Source organism: Sarcophilus harrisii, chromosome 5 (assembly GCF_902635505.1).
Source record: "Sarcophilus harrisii chromosome 5, mSarHar1.11, whole genome shotgun sequence".
In the NCBI taxonomy this organism is placed as follows: Eukaryota; Metazoa; Chordata; class Mammalia; order Dasyuromorphia; family Dasyuridae; genus Sarcophilus; species Sarcophilus harrisii.
In genome coordinates this window covers 168,018,233-168,042,875 of record NC_045430.1, presented here as the reverse complement: position 1 = coordinate 168,042,875, position 24,643 = coordinate 168,018,233, and the positions used below count along the sequence as shown (strand labels likewise).

General features: G+C 33.9%; 1 protein-coding gene across 2 annotated transcripts in view; it reads right to left on the bottom strand.

The window, feature by feature from the left end:
* CPED1 (cadherin like and PC-esterase domain containing 1) overlaps nucleotides 1-10,791 on the bottom strand; it is a 384,623-nt gene extending 373,832 nt beyond the window's left edge. The window contains exons 1-2 of one of the 2 annotated variants that reach the window (XR_004229645.1): nucleotides 10,551-10,791; nucleotides 9,544-10,202 (exon numbers count right to left, since the gene is read on the bottom strand). Coding sequence is in view for 1 of the 2 variants with exons in the window: in XM_023504833.2 (XP_023360601.1) it covers nucleotides 9,544-9,792 (249 nt within the window). In the remaining variant the exon portion in view is untranslated. The remainder of the gene's footprint in view (nucleotides 1-9,543; nucleotides 10,203-10,550) is intronic. The other variant, XM_023504833.2, reaches the window with a different exon arrangement.
* Between the last annotated feature and the right edge of the window lie 13,852 nt (nucleotides 10,792-24,643).

The following is a 24,643-nucleotide window of genomic DNA, read 5'->3' as shown; positions in this document are numbered from 1 at the left end:
TATTATATAGTTTGAATAAGACACATGTTTTTATCTTTTTTGTTTTTTTCCTCTGCAGGCTATTTTCAATCTCTTTTTAGTAATCAGATAGGTTTAACCAGGTTCTGTAGTTTTCTGGTGTTTTTTGACCCAATATAAGGTTATTTATATGGAATCCCTCTTTGATTTGGACTCTTAAGGAATACCTCCAATGCATGTACATTTCCCTATTTTTAGGGTGGGGGAGGACCTCACTTTTTGTTGATTATCAGAGAATCATTCAACAAGATTATTTCTACTATTATGTCTATTTTGAATAAATTCATCATATGTATGGAAAATACCTTGTTAGAGTAGAATCTCTATGGTGACATTTTCCTGTACAAAGTTAATTTTTTTTTTATAATAAAGAAATTAAAAACACAAGAGGATCCTATTTCTCTACACTTTTCTATCAACTGAGTAAATACTAAGATGTGATCTGTTCTAGAAAATTGTTTTAAAAAATCTGTTAATTTTCTTCTCATTCATGAAAGAATGCTCTCATATATGTACATTTATGTAATATATATATTTATATATGTATGTATATACTATATATATATATATATATATATATCTACTTGAGACTCCATATTTGTATGTATATCAATCAATCTCATAAAGATTTTATAAAGGCATAGCCTAGCATTATTTAAATGTCAATGGTTATTAGTATTATTATTGATATCTTCTTCATTTTAAAAATAATAATAATAGCATCTATGATTTTGCTGATCCTTAAGAATCTCCTGATTTTTTTCAAGGTATTGAAAATTGAAACCTGCTTAAAATATTTATTTTTCACCTCTAACACAGCTTTCTTCTGTATTTATTTGGTCTGGTGCAGTTTCTCTTCCTATCTTTTTCTTCTCCAGTAACATTCTTTTCCCTCATATAACACTGCAAGGAATGAGGTAGTAAATCACAAATGAAGTGGGTGCTGTTATTGAGGAAGGCAATATTTTGTCATGGAAGTTGTCACATCTAACATTTCCCCTAATTTGTTTTCTTCCTTTTCATATTCAGCTCTACATTCTCTTGGGATGATTGAGGTTAGTTGGGAGTTACATCAAATTGTCTATAGATTCATTTTCTCGTCAGTTGCCTTTCAATATTCTGTGAGATTATACTGGTTTACCCATAGCAATTTGAAAATTAGTTTATAATCTAAATCTGTATTTCCATTGGCAACCGTTTCTCCCTACTTGGTGAGAACATCAAGTGTTTTCTGTCTGAGGTAGTTTATCATTATCAAGTGAGATAATGGATTTAAAGCAAGCAAGCACTTCACAAACTTCTAAATGCTATATAAATGGCAGAGTTTTTTTTTAAATTTCTTCTTGAGATTTTATCCCAGATCTTCCTAACTCTGAAGCCAATTCTCTATCAACTCTACCATATTCTCTCTCTACTCTATGTTTGTTGTAAACTAAATACTTATTAAATACTATTTTTAAAATAATAGCACTTCTTTTGAAATCTTAGGCAGATACTATTTTCGGATTTGCTGAAATGTAATCAAAAATCCTTAAGCTTTCAGGGAAAAAAACCTATGAAAAAATTGGAAGTAAATTTGAAAACTATCTGCTTAGCAGAACTCTTTGGAGGGGCAAAGTGGAAAGAGCAGTTTATATTTCGCCAAAAACAGGGAGAGAGTTCTTTCTCAATATGGAAAGTTGGCAATGGCCACATGATGATCTCAATCTTTCCTGAAAATAGTGCTAGACAATAAGCCAGATTTCAGTCTTAAAGGTATAATTGGTAAAGTATTCACATCTTTTTTGTAGTCCACACCCCTGACTGAGCTGACAAAATATTTGTTTAAAAATGACAATTCCAAACTTTTGCAAGATGTTCATTCATGAAAAATAAGAACTTTAATTAAAAATAATCAAAGTACTTGGAGTGATTTCTAAAGCCATATTATGAAATTATTACTTACTTCAATGATGCCCTCTCTTTTCATGAACCTATGTAGCTGAGTCTAAAATAGATTATTTTTTGTGAAATTTAACTATAGTTAATACTGTTTAGTTTTAGGTATAGCAAACACAATTTTAAAATAATAAAAAATTTTTTACAATATGTACACTCAAAGGAGAAAGGACTCCAATTGTTTGGGGTTTCTTCAATAAAAGGTTGGACTCTGGCCTTCCTACCATGGCAGAAATCTGTAAACCTATGAAATGCTAATCAATTCCTTAGTATGCTGTCAGGAGGAATTTTACTTTGAACTTTCAGTAATTTGATTAAATCAACAAACATTTATTAAGGCCTACTATGTGCCAAGCACTATGCTAGGAACTCAATTAAAGGAAATCAATTTAACCTCTCATTTATAAAAATAAATAAATAAGTATCTTAGGCAGTTGCCAAGAATAAACTGTATATTTCTTAAGAAGAATTTTTTCATTACCTGAATCATTCTTATCAAGTATCACAAATGAATAATTAAGTATAGAAGATAGGCTCATCTCTTTTCTTTTCTTAAAAAGTACAAGGAAGATTTTATACAAATCTGTCCTTGGTCAGCTTCTTCATGATTGACTCTCCATCTTCATATCCTGAAGAAAAGTCAATGCAAGAAAATTCACCCTTGATCAAAGTATGGCACAAATTGTAAGCTAAACATAGAAGCAGGTGGTTAAATGTTTGGAGATGTAATTCTCTTCCCTAACAAAGAGGCTTCTGAAGTGTTTTTGTAATTTCAGTATCTTACTTTTGGAGTAAAATTGTTTAAGACTGTGAACAATTTAAAATAATGTCCATCATATGTGTTCAGCATTTCTGGGAAAAAAAATTCAGCAATGAATGTTTTAGACAGCCAGTCAATGAGTTTCATATGATTTCTAAGTAAAAAGAGACCCAATATTGAAGGCACACCATTAACAGTTAACATATGTTACATGCTAAAGCACAAAAGTCATATAAAGTCGTGTAGGAAAATAAGAAACCCTATGAAGTCAGAGAATAAAAATTTTGCCCTCAAAATATCATGTTCCTTTGTCCAGTAACAACATTAACACTTTTAAAAACAAAAACTTGAAAACTGAAAAAAAATTCCAACTAATTTTAGAGATAGGGTTTTAATAATTTAAAATTTATTTTAGTAACTGAAATAAAAATGAAAGAGAAACAATGATTTTATAATAAACCAAACTTTCCAGTAAGCTTTGTTGTTGTTCAGTTATTTCAGTCATGTGTAACTCTTTGTGAACCCTTTTGGATTTGTTTTTTGTTGGGTTTGGGTTTTGTTGGGTTTTTTGTTGGGTTTTGGCAAAGATACTAGGGTAGTTTGCCATTTCCTTCTCCAATCCATTTTTACAAATGAGGAAACTGAGCTAAATAGATAGATAGAATGCCACCTAACTGCCTTCCCAGTAAGTTAGATGATTCCAAACAAAGATGAAATGTTGATGAGAAGATTAAACTAGGAAAAAATATAAAGGAATATGGAAGAATTTGATTTACTCAGTATGAACAACTTCCAGTATGGAAACTTCTTCCACCAAAACAGTGCCAAACAACTAGTACATGATTTCATGTAAAACCTCTAGGTCACTATCCAAGATCCAGAAGGTTAAGTAATTTGAACTTAGGTCTTCTTGACTCCAAAATTACATTTATTTCACTATGTTCTACTACTTCTACAAAATGAAAAAAAAAATGAAAATGAATTTATACCCTGAAATTCTAAGGCAATGCATCATAGTAGATAGAAAAATAGTATCAGTTCAAAATTCTGCTTCTGTCATATGCTATCAGTGTGAACCTGGGTAGATCATATAATTGCATTGTAAAGCAACAGGAAGTAAAGCAAACAAACAAACAAACAAACCCACAATAATTATATGACAATTTAAGATGCTTGCATTTGAGTACAAGTTATATTAATATGTCTGTTATTGTCATATATGTCTCAGAGTTAAGGTGGGTTTGGGGACTTCTGACTGATAACAGAATAAGCATTGAAAAGGCATCAGAATTTTTAAAAATCGAGTCAAAGTCAAGAAAAGTTTTAGCTCTATATTGTTTCATATAACTATAAATCCTTACAGTTGTGATTTCATAAAGTAGCAATATAGACCTTCCTTGGAAAAGTAGTCTGAGATTGTAGATACAACATTGTTTTGGGGAGCTCAAAGATGAATTTTAATCACTGACCTTGTTCCGTGTCATTGTTGTTTGTTTAGTCATTTCAGTTGTGTCTCAACTTCAGTTGTGTGTCAAATCAAGAAGACTTGGGGCAGAACTGGAGTGTTCCTATACAATATGATCTAAAGAAAACCCCAAGACTGGGTTTTACCCATGTGCAATGCAAACATCCCTGGGCTAGCTCCACAAAATCAAGTTGGGAGCCCTAGAGTTAGGTGGATGTGACTAGAACCTCAGTGAGAACTACAGAAACTCTTACTTCCCAGATTGTGGAGTCTGAGTCTGAGTCCAGAAGACTTAGTGAATCTTGACTGATTAGGAACACCAGGCCCAGTTTTGCTGCAGGGACTCACCCTAGGTGACAAGGAGCCAGCACATACATGAGCTCAGACTCAGGGGGGCAGGGACACTGCTGCCTTCAGGTCCTTGCTAGAGGGAGGAACTTTGGGTTTAGGGTTCTAGGTCAGAGGGGAGAGCTGAAGTGAAGCCATATGCACCATCTTCCCACTTCATGATTAGAAATACTTACACTAATACCTCTTATTTTTTTTTAAGTGAATCAGTAAAGAAAAAAGAACCCCACCATAGAAACCTACTATTGGAACAGGGGATACAGGGTTCAATTTCAGAGAAGGACACTGAAGTAAAAAAAGCTTCTACTCCCAAGAGTAATGTGAAATGGCTTCCCGCCCAGAGAAAATTCATAGAACTTTAAAAAGAATTTAAAAATCAAGTAAGAGACTTTGAAGAAAAACTAAAATAAATAAATAAAAACCAATCAAGAAAAGCAAGAAGATTATGAAAAAAAAGTTAACCAACTAGAAAAAGGAGATACACAATCTCAAAGATGAAAATAACTCTTGGAAAATCAGCACTGGACAAGGGAAAGCCAGTGAAGCTACGAGAAACCAAGAAATAATACAACAGACTATAAAGATTTAAAAAATAGAACAGAATGTGAAGCATCATATAAGAAACACAGATCAAGAAAAGAAAATATAAGAATAATTGGGATAATTAATAATTGGAATAAGAATAATTGAAAGTTGTGACCAAAAAAAGGACTGACACAATAAAGCAAGAAATAATTCAAGAAAATTGAGAGGAAAGTAGAAATAGAAAAAATTCATTGATCACCCCCTGAATGAGATCTTGTGTGTTGTGCACATAGGAATATTATTGCCAAATTTCATAATTTGGCAAATTTACAGATTAAAGAGACATTTTTGCAATAAACAAGAAAAAAATTCAAATATTCTGAAGCTACAATTAGAATTACACAGGATTTATCAACAGCCACAATAAAAGACCACAGGTCCTGGAATCATATCTACCGACAATCAAAAGAACTAGGCCTGGAGGCAAAAATATCATATCCAGCAAATTTTTCTATAATAGTGAAATAAAAAATAATGGACATTCAAAAAACTTACAAATTTTCAGGACTCTCTATCAACCAAACCCAAACTTAACATAAAAAACAATTAACATAAGAAAAGTTAACATAGAAGAGCCAATATGAAAGATTAATTTCAAGGAACTCAACAAGAACAAAGTGTTTATGTTTTTTTTTATAATATGGGAAATTAATACCATATATTTAAAATTGACAATTATAGGGCAAAATTGGGACAGAGTTAAAGTAAAATTAGTAATTATGTCATACAAATGATGTATAGAGAAAGAATAGACACAGAAGCCTTAAAGGAGGGGGGAGGGTTCATAGTTCTGAAAACCTACTCACATTGGGAATGAGTTAAATAGATAACACTACATATATATCATGAAGGGTTTGACCCCTTCCAAAATGTATAAAGAAATAAGGGGGAAGGATACAGACCAAGAAGCAAAGGATGTGGGAAGAGGACAAGGGAGGGATCCATGAGTAGGGGAAGGTTAAGTAATAGAAGGCAAATTAGGAGCAGAATTAAAGCAGAATCAGCAAGGATAAGAAAGATGTGTGTGTGTGTGTATGTGTGGGGATATGTATGTGTATATGTATGTATATATCTACATATATATATATATATATATATATACATAAATTTATTCTTTTATAGCCTGTTTGGGATTAGTGGAGGGGATAAAGGGGGTGGGGGTGGGAAGAATGGTTATATAACCTTGATCTGTCTTTCCAGAATCCCATTGGTCTCCCATAGAAATTTTATGTTCCCAACAATTCTTATTCTTCCCTCATACTTTCCTGGCTCAGAGCATTTACTCCTGCAATTCTACTTACTTGCAATACCTGCTCTCCCTAACTTCTCAATTTTTGCCTATTGGAATTATATTCATGCTTTAGGGTTTACCTACATGGAAACTAGTTATTGTAGAACAGGGATGGGAAAGCTTCTTTCTGCCAAGGGCCTTTTTGATATTTATAACATTATAATACATAATAATTATTAATTACTAAACAAAAGAATATGATAATGATAATAAAACATAATAAAAAATTATCAACTTATAGAACTCAAGCAGTGGGACTTTGTTGTATCGAGCTTTCAGGTCAACAGTGCCTTCGGTTGTCTTTGAAGGGCCAGACGAAGTGATTTTTTTGTGCCCTATATGGCCTGTGGCCTCAATGTCTCCCTCCCTCCATCCCCTTGTAAGGAATAGAGCAGTGGACCTGAAGTCAGGAAAACCTGAGTTCAAATCCATCCTTGGAAATTGACTGTCTACTCTTCAGCAAGTCATTTAATTTCTGTTTGCTTCAGTTTTCCCTACTCTAAAATGGGAATAATAGTAGCATTTACCATCCAGGATTATTTTGGGGATCAAATGAGATGTTTATAATGTGCTTAGCACATAGTAGGTGCTACACAAATGTTAGTTGTTATTGTTGTTACTCTTGTTGTTGTGGCTGTTGTTATTAAGTATTATCTCAAGTGCTTTGCTTCCAAAATGTTTTTACTGACCCCAACAATCAAAAATGTAATATCACTCTGTCACTTTGCCTTCAGTCTTTCCTCTTCTGACTCCTTCTTTACATGGCTATCAATATTGACTCCTTCTTTCCCATGGTTCAAGTCTGATTCTCTAACAACTTTTGCAAAGAAACCTTCAGATGCTGAAAATTCCTTAGATTGTGATTTTAGGCTCTCCATAGTCTGGCTCCTTTTTAGTAGTATTTTATTCTACTTCTCTTGACACTTACACATTCTAAGCAGATTCTACTACTTGGTCTAGGCTGTCTCTGAGATTCCTTCTAACTCAAGTCAGTGTTCATTTGGATCACCAATGTTATCTGCCATTTACCTACAATACATGAAGATACTCACTTTACTGATATCTTTCTTCATGCTTATTTATCACTATTACTTTCCCTGATCTCTCTTCCATTCCTTCAACTACTTTGTCAAGATTCTTATTATGCCCTGATCAAAATCTTCTATATGTCATACTTATTTACATTTGTTTTATTCTTCCTATAAGGTCTTCAAGAATACAAACTATATATTTTTCATCTATGTATCACTGCTATCCCAGTGTTTTTAATAGAGTAGACACAATTTAATTTATATGTCTTTTAAAGCTTCTTATTTTGTCTTATCTATTATATCTATTTTACCTATGTATCTTATCAACCATTATTATATTGTAAGCTCCTTAAGAGTTAAGACTGAATCTTAAATCAATTAATTGATCAACATATATTTGTTAATTTCATACTATGTGCCAGGTACTGTTCTAGGCCCAGGAATTAAATCTAAAGTGAAACAATCCCTACTACTGCAGGGGAATGGATATGGAGGGACAAATGAACAACCTATATATACACAAGTACATGTAGAATAAAGTGAAGATACTTTTAAGAGGTCATCAACACCTAGGGATATCAGGAAAGACTTCATGGAAAAGCTGGTACTTGAACTGGACTTTGGTTTTCTAAGAGGTGGCAATGAAGGATGAGGCAAAAATGCATTCCAGTCGTGGGAAATTGCCTTTACAAAGACATGGAGTTGGGGATGGAGTGTTTTTTTCTGAGAAAAAACACCTTGAAAGCCAGATGGACTGTATTGTAATATACATGAAGGGCAATTATAGTAGAATAGTAGAATAATTTAGTAGAATAAGTCTCAGAAAGTAGAATGGATCCAGATTATAAAGGGTTTTAAATGTCAGGCACAAAAGTTTGTGTTTTTATAAAGGTTATAGAGAGGCACTGGAGTTTATTAAAGAAGGTCATATTTCCCATGATGCTTAAAATTTTTGGTCAATTAATTGATTCAATAAATATTTATGTTCAGAAATCTATTTCAGCAGTCATTCAATAAAGTTATATTCCATTTATCAATATTCTAGGTGTTATCCACATCTAATATAATTATATTGCCTTAGCAACAGATTCCTAAAAAAGTAATAATAATTGCATTGGAATTTTGTTACAAATTCTCTATGGTAGTATGCAGTTCAGTATGAGGCAAGTTCACTGTCATGGGAGTTTATTGCTGGAAATATCAGAAGGATTTCACTCTCCCATTGCTCTATCTATGATAAGGGACCTAGCAGACATAGTAATATTGGAGCTGTGGTATAGTACGTGTTGTGTGTGTGACAAGATTTGTCAACATTCCCCAAAGAGCTATAATCCAATCTACACTTTTCTAATTTTGTAAATTATTGAATATTGTGATTTTCATGTGAAGCAATTACTAAATACTGCAATGAGAAAGAAAATAATTTTAGAAATAAATTGTATAAAACTTGTAAAAATGCATTCAATAAAGTTTTTAAAGAAAGCATAGAGAATCTTCAGATAAACTCAGATAGTAAAAGAACATATGGTTATTATTTTGCTCCCATAGTTCTAGAAATAAATGCCTGTTGCCTGGTATAAAAGGACTTTTTTATGAAGTTCTATCAGTTTTTATTTACATGCTTGAAGTGAAAAAACATTTCTAAAAAAATTTTAAAGCATGAAATCTACCCAAAATATATGCATCAGTTAACCATGATGAACTGAGAGAGACAGACAGACAGAGATGGATACAGAAGGGAGAGAAACAGAGAGAGACAGAGAGAGTAGAAGAAGTAGGAGAGTAAAGAGAGAGGGAGACAGACACAGAGAGACAGAATACACATACACACAGAATGAGTGCAAGGAGAGAGAGTAATTATTAGTAGTTTAAGCAAATTTGTTTAGGACTTTCCAGCAAGCAACAAGCATGCTAAAACCTCAAGTTAATGTTGACATCGGTTTTTGAACTTCACATTGTTGTGAGGTCATCCTCAGCCCTGTTTATACTCTGGATCTCTTTCAGACCGCATGAAGGTTAATTTTAGTTATACAGAAATAACAGAGAGAAAGAAAGAGTACTGCCCCTGTGAAACGTGGTCTCACTTAAATCCATTAGATTTGCTTACCTTTTGGGTTGCCTGTGCATCATCTGATGACAGGAAGCAATATGTGTCCCTTGTGACAATTTCCTTGGCATGGCTTGGATAAATTTCAGCCAGTTTGTATGGGGAAGCCCCAGTAACAGCTGATATAAGTTTTCTTGTCCCTATAAGTGTCAGAGTCTGGTAGAAGAGGCAGATTGCTACCACTAAGCCCAAAAAGAAGGGTCGTGGGCAGAAACGCCGACGACAAAGAAAAATCTGGCGATAAATCATGACCAGTTCACCTTCACTTGGCCCCTGTCCACATTGCCAGAAAATACATAGCAGCTATTCGTTATTGTTGTTGTTGTTGTTGTTGGCAGCGTAAAAGTCAGAAACATATCCTCTTTTTTTTTTTTTTTCCACAGTGAAGTTAAGTTTGCTCCATGTCTTCTCCTGAACTTTCCAAAACAGTTCTCCAAAGAACCATGGGGTCCCTCCAGAGTCAGCCAACAAATGACAAAAAAGCTTCCATGAATGACAGTCACATACCCAACCACGTTTTTAAAAACCCAGTCTAATAATAACAGCTGTAATTGATAAATCTAAGCCCCATAGAGTGCCAATCTTTTGCTTGCTGAACTGTCTTGTTTTTATAAGATCCTTAAAGTCCCTCAGTCAAGGAGCGGAAGCCGTGGTCTCAGCTTGACAAGAAAAGAAACAGAAAAAGAAAAGCTCAAATCAGATCATAGTATCTAAGAATGCAATCAGTTAAAACCAAAAGGGCTTGTAACACAGCTGGATGCTGGCCAGGTTCCCCTAGCAGTTTCTCAGTTTTCTCCCCCTTCCACTGTAAAGCATTCTACTTTTATGTTCCTTAAAACAGTCCCCATTCAGTTTAAAACTGACATTTTCCTCTAAGCATTTAGGGATTTAAGGAAAAAAAAAAAAAAAAAAAAAAAAAAAAAAAGAACATCCAGATTGAATGGACTGTCTTCACTGTTAAGACTGCTTCACTTCATTTCATTCAGATTTAAGTTCAAAGTACTTACTTAGTTCTCTTGTTACCCGAAAAAAAGTTCTCCACGATCCCCTAATAGTTCGCAGATTAAAACCGCTCGGAACCAGGCGATTTTATGACTCCAGGACATCTCCCCCACCGCACGCAGGCATTCACACACACACAAGCAAACACACACAAACACACAACACACGCAGGCACCCTCTGAGCCCAGTTGGACCACAGACATTGTATAAATAAAGGCTGCATTTCTCAAGGAGGGGCGGAGTTAAAAGTACTAAGTCTGCCCGGACTGTTTCAGGGGCTGCAAAAGCAGGATGTCAGCCCTGGATCAGAAGGCAGAACTGTTGTCAGATTGTCCAGTTCCACTCTGCAGAAAGGATATTTCTCATTTGTCTTACAATCTAAGTGACTTAGTCAGAATTACTTGCTTTTGTATCACTTTTAAAGTCCCTTTCAGTACCAATTTTGCGACTAAGGCATCAGAAAAACAAATAAGCCTTTTTAAAATTGAAAACCAAGTTCGAGAAGAAGACTAAAACAGATTCCAATTAACATGCTGGAAACTTTCAATTTCTGGGATTCGTGGTTACCCTTACAGGAAGCAATATAGGCAGTATCCACTTTTTAATACTCAGAAAGCAAAAGTTAGACAGAAAATGCCAGAGTAAAAATTCCTTAAGAGAAACTTTTATTTATGTATTGTATAATATTGGCGTTATAACTCTGAGCTCTTGGGGTGCCTAACTTTTGCTTCTACTAATTCCTTGCTTTTTATAACACCCTTAAACACATAAGTAACACATATAGTAAAGGAACATATTTGCTCCCAGTCTGATAATGAAATATACACTTTCCTGACATCTTTCCCCCTAAAGTGGAATAAGATGTGAAAGTGGATATAGCAACTATTGGACAATTATTATACCTTAGCAAAATTTCCACAAAATGTCATACTTTTTTTTTTTTTTTTTTTTTACTACCTGTGTGACATGGAGCAGGTCATGTAACCTGGCATCTCAGTTTCTGCTCTTAAAAGAAAGTGCTGGACAATATGACCTTTTGGTTCTGAATCTGTGAACCTATTCAATTCTCCCCTGATTGGAACCTAATAATAATTTGAATAATAATTCAAATTTATATCAACCTTTAAGATTTATAAAACTTGGAAGTGGTTAAGATAAATATTTTCATCTCTATTTTATAGATGAGACTCAAAGAAATTACTCATCATCCTGGATATATGAGGAATGTCAGAATCAAGAATTGAATCTAAGTCCTCCCAGCTACAAATCCAGTTGGATTTTCATTGATATCTAATTTTTGCAAGGATAGCTTAGGAGCTACTCAAGGAAGCTGGAATTACTCAGCACAAATACTTTTTTCTATCCTCCCCTAGGCTCTATCAGATATACCCTGGACCTCAAAAACTGACTCAACCTGGAAGCAGATTTCCTACTATGGCTACAAATGGGATCTGATCTGTAGTCCAAATTGGTACATGCAGAGTATAAAGAATTATGAGGTCCAAGAGTCTCCCTAGAATGAAACTAGAACTATTCTACATAGCTTCCATAACATGTTCTTTCTTAGGTTGGGCACAACCACTTTACATACCTATGTTTCATAACTATTCATTGATCAGTGGAAAAGTTCTGTTAAGCTTTCTCTAAGAAAACATTATTTTCTTAGACTCTAACCTATAGAAGTTATATTGAGATAGTGTTTTTATGTAATGATTCATTGACTTAATAGAGGGAATTTTTACTCTTCCCAGATTTACCACAAGTCTCCTAAAATGGCTAATATATCGGAGCTAGCAAAAAACTTGGAACTCAGGTGGAAAATGTTGGCAGATAAATGATACAATGGATAAACATTCTAGACTTGAAGAGGAGCCATGTTTAGATTCTACCTCAGATATACCTCCTAGATGGAATTGCAGTTAGAATGTTGTACCTACAGTCAGGAAAAGCTTAGAATTTAGTCTTAGAATTTACTAGCCATGGAACCTTGACAAAATCACTTAATTTTTCCTCAACTGTAAAATGGGAATAATAATAATATCTACCTCACAAGGTTGTTATGAGGATTATATGAGATAATAAATGTGAATTGCTTTGTAAACCTTAGAATGCTACATAAAGACTACTAGTAATAGTAGTTATTATTATTATTACAATGTTATAGAAATCAATAGAGTGTTTCAAGGAATGAGTGATTGCCGGTATTGGGATTCACAGGTTAGGTGAGTATAAAATTAAAGAGATGATAAGTAAGGGAGATACAATCAAAGATCACAGAGATCTTAAAAGTAAAACATTCTCCTCACAACAAACCTGTGAGAAAGATCTAAAAGGTGGGATTCAGAGAGGTTACATGATTGGGTTAGTGCCACTTTGACTATAGATCCAGTGTTCTTTCAACTATATAACATTGCCTCATTCAAACTAATTGAAAGTAGGTCTTGAATTGGTCAGAACTGAAAATTATGGAGAACTGTGGCAAAAGGGAATATGGATGACATGTTAATGTGCAGGTAAAAATGCAGGAAGAAAACAAAAAATAAATCAGATGTAGAAATGATCTAGGAAGATGAAAATGGGCCCTTGGGAAGTGGATGATTGTAGTGTTAATGTTTTGAAGAAAGTATTATTCATTTATTCTAATGTGTGTTAGATACCAACTCTGTATAAAGTACTTAATAAATTTGAGATATGGCACCTTTTTAGCCTTATTAGACATTATGTCTTTTCACATTCAAGTCTATAAATATTTATTTAACACCAACTATGTGCCACATACTCTGTGGTCTATCCAATTCAACTTTCTTGCTGTATTTTACACAGATTTGCCATCTTTTGTCACTGTGACTTTTCAATGGATATCTTCAGTTCCTGAAATGCACTTCTTTATCATCTCCACTTCTTAGAACTGTTATCTTGTTTTAACTCAATTCAAACATTATTGCCCATATGAAACTCATCTTGGTCCTTTTCTTTGTTCATATATTTTTTCCCAAAAGTTTGTATGTTTTGCATATGTCTATGTGTGTATATACTTATTTGTATATGTAAACGTCTCACCAAATGAAATATAACTTTCTTAAGTTTTATCTTTTTATCTTCAATGCCTAGCACAGTGCCTGACATATAGGTGTCCAGCAAATGTTTGTTGATTCATTGTAGTGTCGGATTGTGGAATAATGGCTGAAATAGTGGGTTTTGAGTCAAAAAGAACAAAATTTGAATTGTCCATTAACCTTGGACAACTCTTTTAATGTATATAGGGCAAAGGCAAATCCATATAACTTATCTTTTAAGTCAGATAATTTACGATCACTACTTGGTGGAGACAATTCCTATACTGAAGGCTTCCTGTGTTGACAAAGTAACAGTTAAGTGAACTTTTGAAAGATAATGGTACTTCCTGTCTAATCGAGTTATGACACACAAATAACTATGATATATGATATTTAATGATGAGTACTCTAGGAAAGAAGCAAAGTAAAGTTGTATATGAGCTAATCAAAATCATAAGATCACAGATATAATATAGGAAGGGAATTTAGAGATAATCTACTTCAAACTCCTCATTTTAGAAATAGGCAAACAAATTCAGAGACATATAGTAAATTCTCCACTATCACAGTAGTAATTGACAGAACCTGGAATAAGTCAGGTCTTCTGATGCCAAGTCCTGTGTTCTTTTCCCCAGGAACACATTGAATGGCACTGACTTCAAATGACAGGAACTAGGAAAGAGATGGTGAACCTATGGCCCCAAAGTGTCACTTTATGCATTAGGGAATTGGGAGCAGAAAAAAAAGCTTTGCCCTTAAAAAGTGAATAGTGTTTTTAAGAGAACCAGGTTTCAATTAGTGTGAGGAGGTAGAGGACAGCTTTAAAATAGGCTTATGGTAAAAGAGAATTTGCTCAAAATGTAATTGGGATATTATTGAGAAAGTAAGCAGGAGGTGAGGGAGATAATGTGGGGAAGAAAAGGAAGCAAGGATAGGATGAAGATCATGATTTATGTGAAAACTTATGTAAAAGAGTATGTGGACAGGAACAGGAAATCATATGGGTATTGAGCAGAGTTAAGATGATTTTTGAGTGCCATGAAATGCTGAAAGAGCTACAGAATGGCAGGACAGTTTCTTAATGAATTCAAAAGAATTAAAGGATTCAGAAAACCTGGGTTCAGATCCCAGCTCTAACAATTACTATAACATAGGATCCTGGTAAATCATTTGGCTTTTTTAGGATTTAAAAAGTTTCTTAAACTTAAAGAGAATAGACATTAGAAGACATTTAAGGTCCCTCCTGGCTCATAATCTGTGATCCTATGAATACACACACATATCACCATTCACATCAGACACCCCAAACTATTTTTTATCATTCTAGGTAGAATGCTACTGTGGTTCTGTAACATATATCTAGAGGATTTTTTAAAATTAGGAATTAACACTTTTACAAAAAAAAAAATAACCATTTTGAGTTCTATACAGATTGAACTAATAAAAGAATTGAAACTAAATTCTTCCTTTTTGCTCCTCAAAGGACACATAGGTTTGGAAATCTTTATATATCCATACACTGTCTTCTCCTCCCATACTCCTTAAATATTTAGTGCTGCCTTAATCTGAACTAGAATGAAGAAACATGACATCTTTGTCAAAAATGGCTTCCAAAATCTTGTCCTTCATCTAGAAGTCAGTAGCTCTGCATATGGCTCTTTTTTGGGCTTTTCTGACTATTGTTTATAATACATTCTACCCATAAGAGGCTAAAATAGAGGAATGTCTCTATAATGCAAGAGATTCTGCCAGCACACTGTGTTCAAAAATTGTGTTACGGAGTATAGGTATTCATTCTGATATGTGGACTCTCTCCCTGTTTTGATGGGTATCCCCTCCTTTCCCTTCAGGCAGAATCATAATTATTCTTTTCCTTGGGGCTAAACATTTGGAGAGAGCACAATGGAGGAATTGGAGGCACAGAAGACAGTCCACAGATGGATAGGAATGAATGGTGGTGATGGAAGTCTAACTCTGAAGGTGGATATAGAGCCCAGAGATATTTATCCCATGGGTCATCACAGACTTTCTTATCATTGGAAGTGAAGTGTGGGGACAGTGGTAACCACAGGAAGAAAACACCTCTGTCCCCTAGCAGTTGTTGGTATCCTGAGGCAAGACCTCTTCACTTCACATTTATTACAAAGCTGAGTTTTTGATCTAGGTTATGGTTCACAAAGCCCTTTAGCCCTTTGGCTTCCAGGACAATCCTTCACCCAGGATTTGGAAGCTGTACCCAACTTTGGTTGGCTGGCCTGTCCCCAACTCAGGGATCTTGGAAAAATCACTTCAGTTTTCTGAGAATAACATGGCAATGAACTATGAATCATGTTGAAAGTGAAATAAACACAACAGCCTTGTAAAAGACTCCAATCTTACACAACATTTGGCCAATGCTGAATTATAAACAAAATGTTATAGGGAAGGCAGTAGTTCACTATTTTACTTTTTGTTCTCTCTTTTAAAAAAATTATTTAAAATAAATGCAAAATAGAAAAAAGAAAAAAAATTGCCATGTGGACAATAGAACATAAAAGAATTCAAAATACAAGGCAATATATTTCCATTTCAAGAAAGCCTATATAATAAATATTACACATTGCGCTTGGAGCTGCCCCTCTTTTCTCTGCTTCCTTGTATTTTTTTTTGTTGTTGTTGTTCTCAATTGTACAGTTTCTACTTCATTCTTTTTTTTCCCCTTTTCCTCCAAAGAAGACACAAAAAAGCATGTGATATATTTATACATACATACATATTTACACATACATACACATACTAAATGTCTATACTCATACACACACATATACAGACACATAAATAAACATAGATATTTATGTGAAGCTGAAGCTGTACTATGCTTTTTTATCTGTGGATAACATTATCCTTCATAGATGTCCAAATCTTTCAGTATTTTAAAAAACTCTACCAATTCCTTATTTCCTACACCACAGCAATATTCCCACCTTATGTTTTCTAGTTATTTTAAATAGTCTAAAATAATTTTGGTTAATATGATTGGCATATATTGTAAATTTCCTATTTTTTCCACTTTTTAAAAATCTATTTTAGTTTTAACTTTGTCTGAGGTCAATGATTACTATCCCTTTTTAATAAATTCTACTCCTGATAAATATTATTATGCTTGTATGCATATTTTATTTCTTATCCCCTCTGCTTTACTTCTACCTGCTACTTTGCCTTGCTATTATTTAACCTCCCTCCCCTCCAAAGATCTTTTTTTATCATTTCCCCCGACCCTTTTCCCCCCTCCATATCCTATTCCCATTAATTTCCGTATCTTATCCCTTTCCCATTAATCAACACAACTTTCTATAGCCCACTTATTCTATTCCTCCCACTCTCTTATTTCTTTATTCATTTAGAAGACTTTCATACCCTTTTTGCTACATATGTATTATTCTCTCTCTCTCATTATTGCTAAGAGTAGTTTTCCAGAACTACCAGCCCTCTTCACTCTTCTAATTCCTCTATGTCAGTTCTTGCTTTTGCATCTCATTTATATATCATAATTATTCTTTTTTTTTTTTTTTTTTTTACTATTTCCTACTCAGTTTTGCCTTTTAGAATCACATCATACTCAGCTCCATCCTAATTTCTATTTTGAACTACCTAGTTACTAATAACAATCAGATATGTAATTTAAATTTCCATGTATAAAACATGAATAGTTTATCTTTATTGAGTCCTTTGAAATTAGTCTTTAAAGTTTACCTTATATTTCTCTTTGATCTTATATTTTCTATTAAGTGCAGGTCTTTTTGCAACAAAATCTTGAACATCTGGCAATTTCTGGGATGTCCTGTTATTTTTTGTTTGTTTGTTTTTAAATTTTATGTTTAATTTTACTGGTGTGTGGGATGAGTGCTAGACCCCCTTACCACCTTTCCCAAATTAACTAATGAGAGACATCTTCAGGTACAAAGAGAAAGCATTTATTTAATCCCTGCAAAGAGAGGCCCAGACACACACCTGGGATCCATCCTAACTCCCACCATGAGCCACTGGAACCTGGTCAGCTTCCTGCTTTTCCAGGATTTAAAAAGCAAAAGACCTGAACTTTTTCATTGAATATATTAAAAGGATGTAACTATCCTTGACCAATATTGTCTGCTTCCTGTGGGTCATGTCACTTGAAGGTCTGACTTTTAGAGACCACAACTCCCTGCGAGCCAGGGTTCAAGACTGGGTACAGGAATCATGTGACTTCCTAAAACCTGAGGCTCAAGATCTCATCTTCCCACTCTGGTATAGGGATCATGTGATTTAGGCCTAGTCTCTATACTGAGAAAACTTCATCCAATCAGTCCCATTCACTGGGTATGATGTTTTCAGTTGTAAGCCTTGTTTTTTTGATCTTCAATAAGTCTTTCAAGACTTGTGGTTTTTTAATGTAGTTGCTTCTAATGTTGTGATTCTAACTGTGGCTTCCCTTATTTGAATTGTTATTTGGTTATTGCTAGTAATATTTTCTCCTTGATCTGAGGATTTCAGAATTTGGCTATGATGTTCCTGTAAATTTTCTTTGTGGAATTTCTTTAAGATGGTTTTCAGGTTAAACGGTCAAAGTATATGAACAGAAAATTTTCAGATGATGGAATTGAAACTATTTCTACCCATATGAAAAGATGTTCCAAATCACTATTGATCAGAGAAATGCAAATTAAGACAACCATGAGGTATCACTACACACCTGTCAGATTGGCTAAGATGACAGGCAAAAATAGTGACAAATGTTGGAGGGGATGTGGGAAAACTGGGACACTGATACATTGTTGGTGGAGTTGTGAAAGGATATAGCCATTCTGGAGAGTGATTTGAAACTGCTCAAAACGTTGTCAAACTGCGCATACTCTTTGGTCCATCAGTGCTACTACTGGGCTTATATCCAAAGAGATATTAAGGAAGGGAAAGGAATCTGTATGTGCCAAAATGTTTGTGACAGCCCTTTTTGTAGTGGCTAGAGGCTGCAAATTGAGTGGATGCCCATCAATTGGAGAATGGCTGAATAAACTGTGGTATATGAATGTTATGGAATATTATTGTTCTGTAAGAAATGACCAGCAGGATGAATACAGAGAGGCTTGGAGAGACATATATGAACTGATACTGAGTCAAATGAGCAGAACCAGGAGATTATTATACACATCAACAACAATACTATATGAGAATCAGTTCTGATGGAAGTGGCTTTCTTCAACAATGAGAGGATCCAAATCAGTTCCAATTGATCAGTGATGAACAGAACCAGCTATACCCAGTGAAAGAATACTGGGAAATGAGTGTGGACCACAATATAGCATTTACACTCTTTCTGTTATTGTTTTTTTTTTTTTCTTCCCAGGTTATTTTTACCTTCTTTCTAAATCTGATTATTCTTGTGTAGCAAGACAACTGTATAATTATGTATATATATATGTAACGTATACTTTAACATATTTAGCATGTATGGGACTACCTGCCATCTAGGAGAGGGGGTGGAGGGAAGGAGGGGAAAAGTTGGAACAGAAGGCTTTGTAAGGATCAGTGTTGAAAAATTACCCATGCATAAGTTTTGTCAATAAAAAGCTATATTTAAAGAAATGGTGATCAGGATTTTTTTTTCTATTTCTACTTTCCTTTCTTGTTCTAACACTTCAAGACAATTTTCTTTAATTATTTCTTTTATTATTGTATTCAAGATTCTTTTTTTTTTTTATCATAGTTTCCAAGTGGTTCAAATAATTGTAGGTTTTCTCTTCTCGATCTGTTCTCCAGATCTGTTGTTTTTCTCATGAGATATTTTACATATCTTATATTTTTTCATTCTTTATGTTTTGTTTTATTATTTCTTGGTCTTTTGTAACTTTGCTTTCTTCCCCTTGCCCAATTCTTTTTATCTTATGACATTTTCTTCCTTAAGATTCTGGATCTCCTTTTCCAGTTGGTTGACTTTCTTTTCAAAATCTTGTTTTTCAGGGATTGTTCTTTTTATTATTTTGTTTATTGTTGTTTAGTTTTTCCTCATTCAATATCATATGATTTTTTAAATTTTTTTTAGTTTTTCGATGAATTCTTTTTGAACAGATGACCATTTAAAAGTTACTATTTGAAGTAGGAGACTTTTTTTTTTTTTTTTTTTACTTCTGTATTCTTTTCTGAACATGAATCCTGGCCTGCCCTGTTGCCGCAATAAATTCTATAGTTGTTTTTTCTCCTTTGCCCACTCACCTTTAAAAAAAAAAAAATTGTAATATATTGTTGTAGCAGATTATCTCTAGTCCTGGAGAATGGAGGATAGTGTCTCTAGCCTCAGGTTCCCTTTCAGTTTTCCCCTCTGGCCTGGAACCCCAAATCAGAACTCAGCCCTTCTGTAAATGTCCACAGCCAACAGGTTCCCTAGCCTACTACTTCTGTATTCACCAGGCATGTACTGTTTTCTTCTCAGCATGGCAACTACAACTGGGTCTGGTATTCCTTCTTAGGAGAGGTTCTCTTACTATGTCTCTATTCAAACCCTTGACTTCCCACACTGAATGGGAGGGGAAAGTTCTTGTGGTTCAGGCCTAGGCTACCTCTCAACCCAGCTAGCCCCAGGGCTGCTACTTGCTATTTCAGTGGAGCTAGCCTGGAGGTGTTTATACTTCACAGAAGCCAAACCTCTGTCCTAGTATCTTTCTTCAGATCTTCTCAGATTTTCCCAGGAGGATCACTGTTTTGCCCCAACTCTTATTGATTTTTAATGCTCTACATTTGTCCTGAATCACTATTTTGTTTTGTTTGTGAGGGAAATCTGGAGAACTTGGAATTTTCTGACCTATTCCATCATCTTAGAATCCTCTCCTTATTTTTCGTTCTTAAGTTTTAAAAATTGTATTTATAATTTGAAAGGTTTAATTTTAAATTTAAGTGATTAAATACTCCAATCCTCCAAATATTAAAACTAACAGACATTTAATATTCTCTTTAGAGTCTGCATTATTAATAATATGACTAATCAGTCAAAGTGAGACTAAGGAACAATTAAAGAATTAATTAATTAAGTTCTTTCATTTCATATTACTTATTGGAAGATCATAATTAATCTAAGTTTATGATACAAACTAGCATATTATTTGCCAGCAAATAAATGTCTTTTGCCTTCTATTTCTCTGTGATTATTCCAAAGTTGGAGAGATTGCTAAATACAAATACAAAAAATAGTATCAAGGGGAGAAATTATGAAAAAGATAAGACTTTTATTAACTAGTGGAATTTAATTTTATTCCTTCACTTTTGAGGTAGGTTTAAGGGTAATAGCCTGGTTTCAGTTGCCCATATGTATTAGTTCAAGTGTTCTGGAGCTAGAAGCTCCTTGAAGTTTCTGACCCAGTGCTTTGAAGTTGACTAAGCAATTGACTTTTAAGGCTTCTAAGTAGGAAGGACCACCGATTCTGTTGATCTTTATGAGCCAGTGACCCATGCTCAGCCATTCTTTTTTTTAGTTATAGATAAACTGACTCAAACAAGACTTGAAAAGAAAGACACGTTTCCCCTAGCTCTAGAAAGGGATACTCTCACATGACTACTAAAAGAGATGCTTGATTAGGCAAGTTGAACTTAGGTTTTGGGTCCCTTGAATATCTTTCCAGTTTTGTTTCCTTTCTGAAGCATGTGTTCAAAAAATGATCTTGAAAAGGATGTGTTCAGTCTTGGAGGCCACCTTGTAAATTTGAGAAGATAGAGATCTTAGGTCCCTTAGTTCGAGCTTACTGATGACAGGGGGAGTTTCTGAAACAGAGAGGATACTACCAAGAGGAAAACATTAATCTCTAGTTTGTTTTTTCTATAGTGATCTTCCCAGTTCCCTCTTTAATCCTCTCTTCCTCTCCCCCCCTTTCATTCCCCTTTTCCTTTCCAAACTGAACTGTGAAAGTTGTCTCACAAGATGGAGACAGTGTTCTAAAGTCTGAGTGAAGGTCAGCTAGCCCAAGCTCCAAATTTCTTTCTCCAGAAATCACATAGTTTACAAAGAGTGGGACTTTTTCTTTGTGAGACTATGCTGAGGCTACCTTGGCATTGAAACTCCCATATAAGGTAATTTAGTAATCCTAAAGATGTGTTATGATTTAGACTATGAGGTCATTTGTCCTGGCTAATCAGGGCAAAAATCCACCCTATGGAGAGCAATACCCCAGACCCCTATATAATTCTTGTCTGTGAACTGGGCTCTTCATCTCCTTGTCCAACTGCTTGTGGGGAGGAAAATGGCCTTTTTTGAGATATCATAATAAAATTCCTTTCTGCTTTTGCCTTGAGAAATCTCCTTAATTTATTTGATTTAGTTGAGCCAGTGATCTTGTCACACAGAAAATGGTAGGCATATGTGGCCTGCATTTAGTTTGTTTTCATTCAACAATCATTTAAAAAGGATATACCACTGATAACGTAAATAAAAATGAAAACAGTCTCTTCACCCAAAGAACTTAAATTCTGGTAGAGTTATATATTATACATATTACAAGGAGATTTTGGAAAAGATGATACCTGTGATAGAAATGATAAAATCATATATCCCATAGACACTGAATACACTGAAGTGGGATTAGATCTGGATATAAAAAAAAAATCATCACTTTATAAGTAATACTTGAAATCTTGGGATTTGGTAATATCCTCATTAGGAAAAATTTAAAAAGAAGAAAGCCAATCACAGAATCTTGGGCCAAATTCAACATAAGTGATTAGCAAAAGAATAAATAGCCAGCAAAGAAGATCTACAAGACTTTTTAAATCTCTTCACTAATGTTTACAATTTACATGAACTTGGACAACTCCCTTAACCTCCTTAAACCCAGTTAATTTATCTCTAAAATGAAAGGGTTGAGCTAGATGGCTTTCAAGATCTCTTTCAAAATTAGATCTATGATCCTCCCATGAAAAAACAGATAAAGATGTAGAAGTAAAAGTACTGTGTTTGAAGTTGAAGAAATTTTATCCATTAAAAAAAAAAGTCAAATACTTCATGAAGGTAAAGGAGAATCAAAAATTCTTTTAAAACCTATTGAATTTGGCAATTGCTCCCTTATAACTTTTGTGAATGTAATCAATCTCATTAAAGTTGCACAACTTTGAGGAGGTATTCAGTGTTATGAAACTGGAAATATTGGATACAGACAATTATTTCAAGAAGTTTGGTTGGGAGCACTGTGAAACACAATCAATCAAACCATTCTGGAAAGTAATTTGGAATGATGCTAAGAACGTGACTAAAATGTCCATTTTTTTTTTTTTTTTTTTACCCAAAGAACCTACAGCTGGGCATATACCCCAATGAGGTAAAAAAGATACCATTTATATAGTTACTGCAATCAACCAGGTTGTCCTTCTAAATTTACAGTGAAGTTTTGAGCATTTACGCTTAAACTGCATTTTTTTTTTACAAGTATAGAGACTTTTTAATCATTTATTTTCAGCTCCAAGTTTTTTTCTTTTCTCTCCCATTCAGCTGTTTTCATTTTCCTTTCCTGTCAATTTAGCCAATTTGATCAGTGTGAGGTAGTACTCAAAGTTGTTTTAATTTAGCAGAATGTGTTTGTAAATCTGTCTGGCTGTGGGTCCCCTTCTCTCCCTCTTTAGGGAGCCCATTAATGGGTTATATAATGTTTTTAAAAGATAAAGTTACTTGTTTTTCTTGCTATTCTGTTAATCTAGACAATTTTTAGCTTTATAAACATTTATTCCTTGCATTTAGGTTATCACTTTTAGTGGCATATAGTTGGGCAAAATAGCTCCTAGTATTGTTTTTATTTCCTTTTTATTAGTTGGGAATTAATCTCTTTCATCTTTGATATTGATAATTTGGTTTTCTTTCTTTAAAAAATAAAACTATATTTTTCTTAAGCTTTCAATTTTATTAATCTCCTCTTATTTTCAAGATTGCTATTTTGATATTTAATTGTGTTTAATTCATTGTTTTTCTAGGTTTTTTTTTTTTTAATTTTTAGTTTCATGCCCAATTCACTGATCTGCTCTTTCTCTCTTTTATTGTTATAAAAGTTTAAAAATATAAAATTTTCCTTGGGTACGCTCTAGGCTTTATCTCACAAACATCAGTGTGTTAAAGTTATTGCCATTTTTACTGAAATTATTATTCTATAATTTGTTCTTTGACTCATCCATTCTTTGGGATTAGGTTATTTTGTTTCCGAGAAATTTTCAAGTTTTTTTTTTTTTTTTAATTTGTTTTGATCAGGAAATGATGCATTTAATATTTCTATCTTTCTACATTTGTTTGTGAGGTTTTTATGCCCTAATACATGGTCATTTTATAGATGAAGAAACTGAAACAGAGCTTAAGTGACTTTTCAGCTCTGGTCTTTTTATCATAAATGCTTGGAAATCCTCTATTTCATTAAATATTTCCTGCCTACACCCATAAGATTATACTAAATTTTGCTGTATAAGTTATTTTTTGTTATAATCCTAGATCCTTTGTCTTCTGGAATGTCATATTCCAAATCCTCTGTTCCTTTCAGTAGAGGCTGCTAAATCTTGTGTGATCTGACTATATATCCATGACACTTAATTCTTCTATCTGGATGCTTACAATATTTTCTTCTTTACCTGAGAGTTCTAGATTTTGGGCATTATATTCTTGGAAATTTTCATTTGGGGATTTCTTTTAGATGGTAACTACTGAATTCTTTCGATTTCTATTTTTCCCTTGGTTCTAAAAGAGTTGAACAGTTTTTCTTTATAGTTTCTTGAAATACAATGCCTAACCTCTTTTTAAAATTGTTCCTCATGGTTTTCAGGTATGCCAGTGATTCTTAAATTATCTATCCTTGGTCCATTTTCCAGGAATTTGCTTTTCCTATGAGATATTTCACATTTTCTTATATTTTTCAGTCTTTTAACTTTGTTTTATTATTTCTTGATACATTAGTAACTTCCATTTACCCAATATTAATTTTTCCTGCTGAGGCAATTGGGGTTAAGTGACTTGCCCACGGTCACACAGCAAGGAAGTGTTAAGTGACTGAGGCCAGATTTGAATTCAGGTC